This window comes from Copidosoma floridanum, unplaced genomic scaffold (genome assembly GCF_036245765.1).
Source record: "Copidosoma floridanum isolate Cflo_tuat_1 unplaced genomic scaffold, Cflo_Japanese_pri ptg000004l, whole genome shotgun sequence".
Classification (NCBI taxonomy): domain Eukaryota; kingdom Metazoa; phylum Arthropoda; class Insecta; order Hymenoptera; family Encyrtidae; genus Copidosoma; species Copidosoma floridanum.
The window spans coordinates 21,802,450-21,815,088 of record NW_028321881.1 but is presented as its reverse complement, the minus strand read 5'-3'; the positions used below and the strand labels follow the sequence as shown (position 1 = coordinate 21,815,088).

Genomic DNA, 12,639 nt, shown 5'->3' with positions numbered 1-12,639 from the left:
CAATAATACTAGTACAATCCTTTAATTTACCTACTCAATAAGTTATGCAGAAGACAAACATTCGGAGAAACTAATGTTTGAAAATTAAAGCTAAAAATATCAAAAAATGGCCTTTCACCAGCTAACGACCTGAGATTTGCGCATAACTTGAAATGATCATAGCTCCGATTCAGGAGGCTTTAGAGACCTCTACCCAACGTTAAATTACAGGTATGCACGTTTAATTTTCATAAAAAATATATTTAATACTCCATCGAGTCAAGTACAATCACCATACAGAATATTCTATTCTCTTTACACGATTTTTCTCGCTTATTTTAGCAATTTTCGCAGTTTTTCGCTCATAACTTTTTTCCTCCAAGGAACAGTGAAAAAATTATGGTTTTAATGAATTAAGGAGACAAAAATATATGAAAATATATACTTGCGATCATTTTATTTCATGATTTTTATAGCTTTTTGGACGTATAAACAATTGAAGTGCTTTTTCACATGTTATTTACATAAGGAACTTCAGGTGCTTTGCGGCACGTGTTAAAAGGATCCGATAATGCAACTTGGGATTCGCGCACGAGTTTTTGGGCCTATAGAAGCTATTTTTGCCCGGCACTCATTAAAAAGTCGAAAAAAAAATGCTAACGACCACCCTAAAATATATATATATATTTTTTTATATTAGAGTGCTCTACGTCCGGCTCCTTTGATAAGGGCACTACTATGGGCACTTAGCACTTTGGCGAAGGAAGGGAAGAGGGATGGGAGGCCTCCCATTACTGAGAGGGGGGTAGGGGGAAATTAGGCAATTTTTGCTGCGAGAAGGTTGCCTAAACCCTCCTCGAGGAGCATTGCGTGGTGAAAAAGCACGTGTGAAAAATCACAGAGGTACTTGCCCGAAAAGTCGCACTGGCCGGGATTCGAACCACGGTCTTCCGCGTGCCAATCCACGGCCTAGCCGACTGAGCCACCGCGCGCTCCCATATATATATAAATACGTATAGCTAAGCTTTCTATTATCAACGTTTTTTTATCTATTTCTTAATAATTACCAACGAATAAGTTTTTGCCCCTAAAACGAAAGCATTTACAGATAGAAAAAGAAATTCAAATATAAAACAGATGCGCAATAAAAAGGCTGAAAGAACTATCGGTAATGATCTTAAATCGGTTCTGCAGTTTTTGTTGCAAATGGCGAAATACCACTATTATAGTCTTTTTTTTTATATGTTTGAAATTTTATTGTTGTAAGCAATTGAGACTGCTTATGAAAAATTTTTCAACTTGTAAGAAATTTAAAAACGAAAAATTAAAAATTTTGTTCTTGTCTCTAAGGATGTTAAAAACAAAGACAAACGCAAAAAAACTAAGGAAAAATTTCACTTGATGACGAATTATTATTAAAGTAAATGGAATTGATATATGTATTAGTCAATACAAAATCTCCTAAATTCCTAAAAAATTTCTGAACAAGAATAAATTTTATGAAGCATAAATTAAAGAACAGTTTTTATTTATCAGCTAAGTCATGATTTACTGAGTTAAGGGCTGGACGTGATATTTTTTTTTAACCCGTTTAAATTGAGTGTCACAGAGAAAATTTTTACATTGTTAGGATTATTAGAATATTTTAGAATCATAATGTTTATTTTGTTTTAGGTTAATGAAGCTAATGAAGGGAAAATTGTTTTTTGTTCTAATTATTTAAATAAGTCTTCTGACAGTTTATAAGACATGCATACAACTTATACTCTGTACGGAAAATGAGAGTACGCAGAAAAACAAACAAAAAGAAGCAACAGATTATGAAACAAGTACTATGTTACGATAATACTGACTAAAATAAAATTGAACGTAACATGCTATGAAAATGTAAAGGACCTGTTATGGTATGGTTATGCATAACATTTTTTGATAATGCAATTTTATAGGACTTTCAGGTAAAGGTTAAACTCGACTTTTAAAGTAAAGTTTAAGTAAATTAAAAATTAAGAAGAGAAAACTGTATGAGTATGCAAACAGTAGAATTAGAGTCAAAAGATTGTAAGTACGAAAATTCAACATTTTCTTCAGAATTCATAACTAGGTAAAGTAGATTTATATCTTAAAAAGAGGAATTCGTTTTCGATCTTTTACCATATTGTGATGACTTTTAAACGAGTATAGAAAAGTATAACACATAGCTACGCAGAGTACAACTTTTAAGATGTTAAAATTTTTAATAACCAAAAAAAAGCGGTCATAGTTAGGAAGGGTAACCAAATAATGGACCCGCATCAGAAATATATTATGCGTAAAAAGAAGGCGAAGAAAAACAGGATCTTAAAAAAACTCAGCAGAACAACAGACAAATAGAACTTTAAAAGCCATTCAGATAATTTCTATTATAGATTTAAAAATATTTAAACAGATAGTGAACTTTACGTTTTAATCTAAAATGGCAAAGACTGACCAAGCAAACAGTAAGTTTAAAAAAGATAGGTAGTACTTAATCTTTGAAAATTAGTATTTGATATTCATAATCATTTTTATAAGCGTTCCGGTCTTGATAAATAATGTATTATCAAGTACATGGATCATCAAAAACTTTTTTAAAGCAAAGACATATCTTGTTCATAATAAATATTTAAAAAAAAAAAAATGTCATTGGTGTAGGTAAGTAGTTATTACATGAACATTAATTGGCCTATTTTATAAATAAAAATAAAACACAATAGTTGGTGCGGTTGTAAACACTAAGATTGTTCAGGTATAATAATGCTCAGAACATGACATTTTGTCCAACAACTTTCCGGTCCGAGTTACATTAAAAAAATAAGATATTAGCTAGCTTTAAAATTTCTATTGGACAACAACCACTATCTTTGGTAGAAGTAGGTCATCTCTGACAAAGAAGGAAGCATAAAAAAATTTTCCAGTAGATGAGACATAGTACAAGCAGCGGACAGTATAAGATTTGTGAACTTTATATTAAAAAGACACTGTTTTAGAGAGAAGATCAGAATTTCTTCGGTGAAGATATTTTCAATAGCATGCTTGCTTGTCAAAACCTCGTAAAAATCTAATATTTTTTTCAAACAGATGTTGTTTAAGAGTCTCAATGTAAGTAAATAATACGATTACCGTACAAACATTGATTACATCAAAAGTGGTAAAATTTTTTTTCTTACCATTCTTCTTAAGGTATTCATCGGTCTTCGTAGTGTCTCACTAAGGTGTCTTGCTGGTGGTTTTTTGGGGTTACTAGATGGAGTATGAACTGCACAGCACTTTATAAAGGCACCCATAAAAATAATAAAGACAATGCCTATTAAAACCACAGCATACCAGCATTCCTAAAAATAATATTTTTAGTACAAATAGCAGAATAATACATTAGATAAAAATAAGTATAGATTGATACAGGGTCATAAAAATATGACAGTAAACAATTGAATACTACTGCTTTTTAATACATTTTTATCAATAAAGCACAATGTTCTATAACGATTTAGTACTCAGCGTCCATCAATGGTATGTATTGTATTTACGATATATAACATTGAAAGACTAAAAAAAAATTTTTTCGATCACAAAAATGAACTGATTACAGAGAAAAAGTTTGCGATGAATAATAAAATACATTAATGGACAATAACTAAGTCCTAGGAAAGCAGTATAAAGGTGACAAAAATTTTTCATCCACTGTAAAACCTATTCTGTGATTGATTTACAAATTTATCTAAGAAATCAACAAAAAACGTCCTATAAATAGAGAATATTCGAAGTTTTTAAGATCTAATAGCCACGACGTATAGAATAGTGGGGGTGCAGTATGTGAGATAATTCTGCAAAACGTATCAAAAAGGTAAATATTCTTAATTTCACATGTTCTATCATTTAACTCAAAGTTGAAAAATAAAACAACATTGAATAGAAAAATTTTGCAATGAACAGATTAAATTTTTTAACTTTTTTAATAACTAGAAGGAATTTATTGCAAGTTCAAAATGAATATAGGGTTGTACTACTTTTGAAAATTAGAAGAAGAGAAAAAATAATTATTACAGTAACGAAGTAACATATAACACTTTCAAAATGTCTGTAGGTAGTATGAAGTCACTTAAACACAATTATCAAATTTCCAAAATTTTCGATCTCATACAATCTCAAATTTCCAAAATCTCATACAACTATGACACTGAATTATTTTAGAGAGTTTTTCGTAATTAATTAACTTTTAGAAGACATAAATAATATTGAAATCAGGAAAAATAATTAAACATTTATAAATTTTGCAAGGACTACTATACTAGTAACTCAGTGCAAACAACTGTATTAATTAACAGAAAAAATTTTTCACAAGAAAGGAGAAATGTAACACTTCATATAAAATATGGCCAATACCAGCAAAAAAGAGACCAAAGGATAATACAGGGAAGATGCTCGCAGTCCTTAAGCAAATTTGAACAGTATATACCTATGTTAAGAAAGAAAATAGTACAATAAATCCAAACAATGGCGTAAAGAAAATATCACGATGTAATTCTAGAGGTTACGACTTTCCTTTCTTTGAGTATCACCCCGGTTAATTGGCAGTGGTAACAATCGGCTAAGAATATTATCTGTACCAAGGAAACTCTAAGATTAGGAATTAACACACAAACTATGTTAGTGTTTATATGTTGGAGGGCGAGTTCGTTGCCGTGTGTAAAACAGCAAAGTAGTTTGGATCGCCGATTATACGTAAAAAAAAATATTTAAAAAAAAATTATCATCAAGTTTCAAAATTTACTTCTTAAATAATCAATCAATTCCTACACGATGTGCAGCAATTATTTTTGATAATTATTTTGTTCATTTTTATCGTTCCTTAAATATTCCTTTAAGTTGATGTCTTTATCTTTCTAAATAAATTTATTTCTGTCCTTTTTGGGTACAGACAAAATTCTCAGCTTTTCCCTTTTATATAAAGCAATTTTATGAAATATCTTAACAGCTACGATTCTAGTTTTTATTCTTTAACTCTAAAAAAGGAGACTCGCAATTATTTGTGGAGGGGAAGGTTTATCTAAATAAGAACAATCAATTATTCTCTTTGTTGAATTTATTTACCATTATTTTTAAAAGGACATTATTTTTTCAATCGCTAGGTTCATTACTTATATTAATTTTAATAATTATGGCAATTTTAAAATTACCAACCGAAAAGTTTATATTTTACTTCAAAGGTTGTGAATTATTTCAAGATAAGTTGAATTTCACGCTTGAATCTAAACTGGATTATATTTTTAACTTTGAATTTTTCCAAAATATATTTTAAAAGATTTTTAAACTTTCCCGCAAAAATTCTCTTTCACGTTGGAGGTTCCACCGAGAGTAGTACAGCCTCGGAGTGTTAGTCCTGGGCTCTATGCCTATCCTGAAAGAGTCACGTAGGGTTAGGTCGTTCTCGGGGCCTTGGGTACCTAGAGCAAAGCTCTAGTAATCTTTCCAAGTATTTCACCCAAGAAGCACCGTCGCTATCCCCAGTATCTCTACTACTTGGTCACTCTTTCTCTCTCTCTCTCTCTTGCTTGGATCGTGTGTGTGTGATAAAATCATTAAATTTTTAGACATAAATTACGATCGTACATATTTAAAAAAAAATGAAACGCGAAACCAGAAGAAAGATTTCCAAGTATAATTTAAGATTATAACTTTTGGCTTACTGGACAAATGCTCTGCCCATTAAAGTTAAAGTAATAGCAAAAGAAAGCTAGTAAATTTGAAATTCTACAGGTTCTCAATAATTTTTTTCGCATAGTGAGCTATTTTGTCATAAAGATCGACTTTAACGATTGATTCTACTGCTTGTAACTTGGATGATTTAACTAAGGATTCAAGAAAGTAATTAATGTACGAGTACATCATATTACAAATGTTAGTAAAGAGGCTATTAAACAGCAAGTGCAACATATTTTAATTTTAAACGGCTGTATATTGCTAATGATACAAAACAACGAATGACTTTTTTTTACCTAAAAAAAGAAGAACAGTCCTTCAGTGTACAAAAAAAGTTTGACTTGCTTTTTATTAGTATCCATCACGATAATGTCAGTGTTCTTTAATATAAATTTATAGCTTCCTAGTGGTGTTCTTAAACTATCATTTTTTATCAACAAACTGAGGCTATTAGTTAAAGTTATACATTTAATTTTTCAATAAAAACGGATTTTCTGACTGCCAATGACATTTTAAAATGTAAAATCATTCTGTGACGTCAAAGGCTAAAGTACAAGAAAAAATGACAAAAGGATATGTGATATTTAAGCGTTTATCTAAGAAAAAAAAGTAATAATAAAATAAAGAAAGACAAAAATACAATTATAAATTGAAACATGTATAAAAAAAGCAAAAAAAAAAAAAAAAAAAAAAAAAAAAAAGGAACAAGATGGTAGATCATAAACGACAAGATCAAAAAGATGTGTATCGAAATTGAAAAATAAACAGAAGTTTGCACTATGAAATAAAAAAAAAGTACGAAGACATAAAATCAGACAGCCAAACAAAGTGTTGTGAAGGAAATACAGCAGATATCATAAGTAAATTCAAAATCGGTTGACTTAGATGTCACTAGTACTTAGATAATCAAATCTAAGTAAATCTTTTGCGTATACATTTCAAGGAAAGTGCACAACTAAAAAACTAATGTCCTAATACAGAAGTACGTACTACAGTAGTTATTTCCTTGGCAGAAACTACAATATTTAGGTAAGATAAAACTGCACTACACAAAGTAAAAGATTTATAAAAAAATAAGATGAATTACTAAATTTTGTCAAGTATTGTGACGTGTAAGGGAAAAAATAAATAAAAAAATAAATAAATAAAAAAATAAAATAAATAAATTTTTTTTTTTTAAATAATGAAGCAATATAATAGATATCAAAGCAAAAAAAAATTCAACAAAATAATATAAAAGATTCACTAAACAATAAGGTCAACAAAAAATAGTCAGATTTTTAAAATATATCCTAAATCTAAAACACAATTATTGCAATACTCAAGTGAATGTTTTATTACAGAGCAAAACATGTCAATAATTTGTAAGATTATTTAATCTGTTATTTATAACTTGCCAGGCCGACTTAACACTGTTTACGACGTGTATTACAAATAACAAAAAAAATTTTAACTGATTTTATGCAGGTATTGGATTCGTAAAAAAAGAAATAATAATTTTAATGGTTACAATACAAGTAAGCATATAATATTGTACGTTGATTGAGAGCACTGGAATTTAAACAAACTTATTTATAATTTAAAATGCTAATTGTAAGATTTTATAATCTAGTTAAATTAAAATAAAAACATATACGTTGTTCATTGTCTAAAACGCAAAAACGCTATTTACCGACGTAAAAACTACGTAAAGACGGTGAAAATTATTTGAAATATAAAGCTAAGCAAAAAAGTCAAAGTTTTCTTACGCAAGTAAGATTCTAATAAAATCCATGCAAACAGTTGAAAAGAATGTTTTAATTCCTAATCTAATGTTAAATATTTGCCAAAACGTAGTATAGAGTCAGCCCAGAAATTTATGTACAACACTCATAATGATTTTGTAAAATATTGACATTCCTTGCTTTGTAATGAAATATTTACTTTATTAAAGTATTAGATTATATAAAAGTCCAAAAAAATTTAAAAATGTTTCTCGTGGAGATCTAGCAGATCCTTAAAAAATTAATTTTTTTTGGAAATGTATAATAAAAAAAAATATTTAAATAATTAAAATTTGTTTAAAGAGTTTGTTCACAGGTTTCTTTAAAATATGCTTATTTTCGTAAAATATTCCATGCATGATATTATATACGTCTAAGTGAAAAAAAAACAGCTTAAAATACGTGAAAATTCAGAAAGTTAGAAGTATGTATTTCTAGTGTCTGAGACCATAAATTTATAGCTGCACATACCTATATAACCTTACCAAGTATATTTTAGGATTTTGAGAGTTATTTACCATCTTTCTGAGCAGATATTTTATCTACCATCTCTTTAGTTACAATTGCTAACGAATCTTTAAATCGTTAAGAACCCTCAAACAACCTAATATTTAAGTAAATCATTTGTGTGTGTATATACGTGTATTCTCCTTATGTGAGCTTTTCAAGCACTTGGTAACTGCGTTTTAAAAAAAAATTTTAATTTTACACACCATACTTAAATGATACTATACAGTGATAAGTAAGGTTGTGGATGATTTTAAGAAAATTTATTGGCAGCTTAAAACACCCATTGTAAATGACTGTCTAGATACCTCAAGTTGATTAAGCTTTTCAGAATTCTTTGTCAACTTGTATATAAAATAGTACATCTAGACTGACTGACGCTACTTTTGTTACTCCCAGCGATGACCTGAATATACTTAATTGATAGTATACTGGACTCTAAGGGGTCGTACGAAGAACTGAAATCCTAGACCAGTTATTAAAATACGAAGTATTATACACCGCATAGGCACACCTCATAATAGGCAAATTGCTTTTTCGCAACTTGGAGATGTAGTACACACCTTTATTTAATTACAAATACTTTAGACAGTAATTTGTAAAAATTTGACATACGGTCACCTTTATCGTGCGTTCATGCAAATATTTTGTATTTTCTGCACTTTTAAACCAAATAAAAACTATTGTTACACTTTTTCACAAATAAATTAGTTATAAAACACTACAAAATACTGTCAAGAATCCGTATGTACAATGAGAAGAATCAAAATCCTTTTCTCAAAACACACTTTGCAAGTATATGCTTGGAAAAGCTCGCATAAAAAATACTTAAATAGACACGCGCACACACACACACACACATAGAGAGGGAGACTTACTGGTACATTGTATTATTGAAGGTTTTCCTACTTTACGACACTCCACTAGTAGTTGTCACTTTATAAATGACAGATAAAAGATTTGACCAGGAAGATGGTGAATAACTTTCAAAATCCTTCATTATACTTGATAAGATTGTGAGGTAATGTGGAGCCATAAATCCATGCTCTCAGATTATAGAAATACATGTTCCTATTTTTCTGAATAACCACTGATTTTACACTGTCCTCTTATCACTGAAATGCATATAATATCGTCATATACTAGCGGCCTCCAGTCTCGTCTTCGTCAGAGATTCTTAGGTAGTCTCGTGACACGAAATTCGATTTAAAAAAAATTTTGGTTGAGATTCACATTGACTACGAGCACATCTCAGGTGGCACTGCCAATGCTGGAGGTCAGTATCATTTTTACCAGCATAGAAGCATTGGATCTTATGGGAACGATACTATTTTAATTGATTACAATTCTTTTTTCATGTAGTGTTTGATGGAATCAGTACTTCTTATACTACATTGGTATACTTTATGGAATTCAAATTGTTTTGGAGTGATAATTACATTTTCTATGTTACAAGTCGAAATGAATCATGTACTAGCCAGGCAAGGTTAGTCAGCTCATGAGACGTGCCGTATACATAGGTATAGTCAAGACGTGCTGTTTACCTGAAGAGCCCTGTGATTCTTGTTTTTTTGTTCTTCTGCCAATTTAGTTTCTCTTGAATAATTTTTTTTCAATAAACTATTCCAATGTCGTGTAAGAAGTACTAGTTCCATAAACAACCTCATAAAAATAATATTGAAGTTAATTAAACTAAAACCGTTCCGACAAGATCCAATTCTTTCATGCTAGAAAAATTGGTACTGAGCTCCGGCATCGGTGGCACCACCTGAGATATGCTCGTAGTCAACAGTTGTTGGCCCTAAAGGGTCATTGATAAGCACTTTCTTATGTTATAATAAATAAAAAAGGGCTGTTTGCCTGTTAGACACTGTCTTGTTTGCTCAAGTTCGTTTCTTCTTCACAGCTTAACTGTTGGGTTAGCCCAGCACAGACCTTGGAAAGGATCGGTGATTCCTAGTTAAATTCTCGGATTTAAAAAGATTATGCATTGAAGGTGGTGTCCACGGTTCCTAGCCCCACGGTGAACAACTCTGCTAGTAACAGTAAGCAGTAAATGACTGACTTGATTTAAAGGTGGCCGGCTTCACATAGTCTTTTAGTAGACAAATTATTGTCGGAAATAGTTGTAAAAGTATATTTATTGACAAGGTAGTTTAACGTTGGATGGCCCTAAAAAACACTGATAAGATTAATGGTTAATTAAAACATAGATACTTATGATGAACCTGAAAAGGGCCAACGGTGAAACTCCAAGTCATTCCTTATCATTATTCTTACTGATGGATAGCCAACTGCAGATGTATCATATTTTACCCTTGGAGTCTCGACGTACGGAGATCGTGCTGGAGGGAGATACACCACTGGCTGAAGAATATGTCATCTTTGGGTCGTTCTTTGGATGTCCAACCACGTACCGCTTTGGCTTCGAGAATGCATTTTCTGTGGTTATGCCGTTGGTATAAACCACCAAGGAAGAGGCTAATAAAATTGATTTTCAGCCAATGTGGCTGCCCAAACTCTTCAGGATGGTTTTTCTTGGCTTTCTGTTGCAACAAAAAGTATTCAGGTAACTTCAGATCAGTTGAAAAGAGGACTACAAAGTCCTGAAGTGTAAGAGAAAATTATGCTGTGGCTAGACGTCTCCTAGTATTAAGCCGAAGATGTTGACGTTTAGAACGCCTATTTTTTTTGTAGCACTCGGTAATTTTGGTGGTTCAGGGTAGATTTCGACGGAAATCACTTGTCCATTGGATAGGAGGGTCGTTAGTAGCAGGGATATCCAGCTGCCCAACTAACTACTTTCTTCTAGATGTACTGCCAATGAATCACTAAGATAATCAAAAATTTGCTCGAGGATATAACCAGACCCTCTTAGTTCAATTGCAGGTAGCTTTAATTAGTGACAATTTAGTGTCCACACACCTATCGTCACTACTACTCCGTCCACCATTTTCAGTCAAACAGTCCAGAGTGCATGACAGACGATTTAAACCTGCTTTATATTTTATTTAACTCACGTATAGAACTAAGACCCCTTTTTAAAAAAAAAGTTTGAGCTAATCACCCTAATTTGTTATTTATATGTATATTTTAACACATTAATAAGGATTTTTATTGTGTAAACATTCGAGAAAGAGAATGAACTTGTTTCAAATCGTGTTCCCCACACTCCAAACTGCTTGTAAATGGCGGACCGCACAGTAGTGGGGACAGGTATTCAGACAGTTCTAGAGTGTCACTGGCTTCGATTCTACTTCGAAGGCACTTAAAAAATCTTAGTGAACTAAAGTAAAAAGCTAATACTTTTTTGCAATATTTAAGGCTTATTTATTGCTATTGTTATCAATTTTTCCATGATAAAAACTTTTCGAAAACCATCTAAGGAGTCTCCAGAATCAGTGTGCATAATTTTAGAAAAATCAGTTAAGAAGTTTTCGCAGCTACCGAGTGTAGCATTTTTGAGACTTTGCTTTATATATTAGTTGGATATGTATATACTTATATAAATAAACTTACAGTAAAATATACAATATAAGAAAATAGTAAAATTGATGCAATGGTGCAAACGATTGTCACTGTGGTATAGCCGACGAAACTTTTGCATACATGTGTACTTGTTTCTTTCAATCATCTTGATTATTAAATTTTAATTGTGTTGTTACTAACTTTTCTGCTAAAAATCGTTAATAAGCGTATAAACTATCATAATATTGAAATAACTCTGATCCAATATAGTACTGAATCCGTATTTCCAGTGATTAAATTTCAGAAATTGAAACTTAGAAGTCACTAGTGTATCCAGGTGCTACTGCAGACTTTCCAAACTCACCGGCGTGGTGCGATTGCGCTACTTGATAAAAAGATATTGATAATTGTTGATAAAGGAGTACATGCTTACCCATATTGAATATAGAATTCAGTAGGGCTGGCAACAGATCTCATGATACTATACGACCGTTCCCTACTTCATAAAGAACTTCCTTTCAAATAAGGTTAAATACGTTTGTTTGCCTTTATTTTTATACAAATCTGTATCCTGACCCAAATCCCCATCAACCCTCTATTGACCTTTTTAATTCTCATAACCTCTACCAGCTTTGACTATCTTCTAGCAGTTTCGCTCACAACCTCGTTTGTATCTAATATCAGAGAGTACCCATGTAGTTTTTAATTAAAAATACTGAATTTTATTATTTTCTTTACTGTGACGATATAACTTGGAAGTCATACATTTTTAAGTTCATGATTTGAGTTTTAATTGGTCCTCATTGATATCGAATAAAGTTAGGTATTTTAAAAAAGACTTTATATAATTTTTATCATTTTTAAATATAATGAGGTAATTGAATTCGGTGGGCTGTAGTTTTATGTATATTTCCATTATTTTTATTTGACTATAAAATATGTTTAATACACAAAAATTAGTTAACGACTTTGTATAAAATTTATACAGGTAGAGATTAAAAGAAAAAGTAAATGTTTTACATAAAAACTTTTAACCAGAATCTTCGAGACAATCTGTAAAATATATTCAATGATTTTGACAACATGGAACTGAAAAAATCTCTTTTAGTGTAATTTAACCGAATACAAACATATTACTACTGTGGAAAAGTGTCACAGGGCAAACAAATATTATAATCTATATTTAAACAATTTAATCTATGTA

The 12,639-nt window shown here is 30.8% G+C and overlaps 1 protein-coding gene across 9 annotated transcripts in view; it reads right to left on the bottom strand.

The window, feature by feature from the left end:
* Window positions 1-12,639, bottom strand: part of kuz (zinc-dependent metalloprotease kuz) — a 539,267-nt gene that overhangs the window by 180,807 nt on the left and 345,821 nt on the right. For all 9 annotated transcript variants that reach the window (XM_089597595.1, XM_089597587.1, XM_089597563.1 and 6 more), the window contains one exon: window positions 3,165-3,329. In XM_089597595.1, coding sequence (XP_089453721.1) covers window positions 3,165-3,329 — 165 coding nt within the window. The remainder of the gene's footprint in view (window positions 1-3,164; window positions 3,330-12,639) is intronic.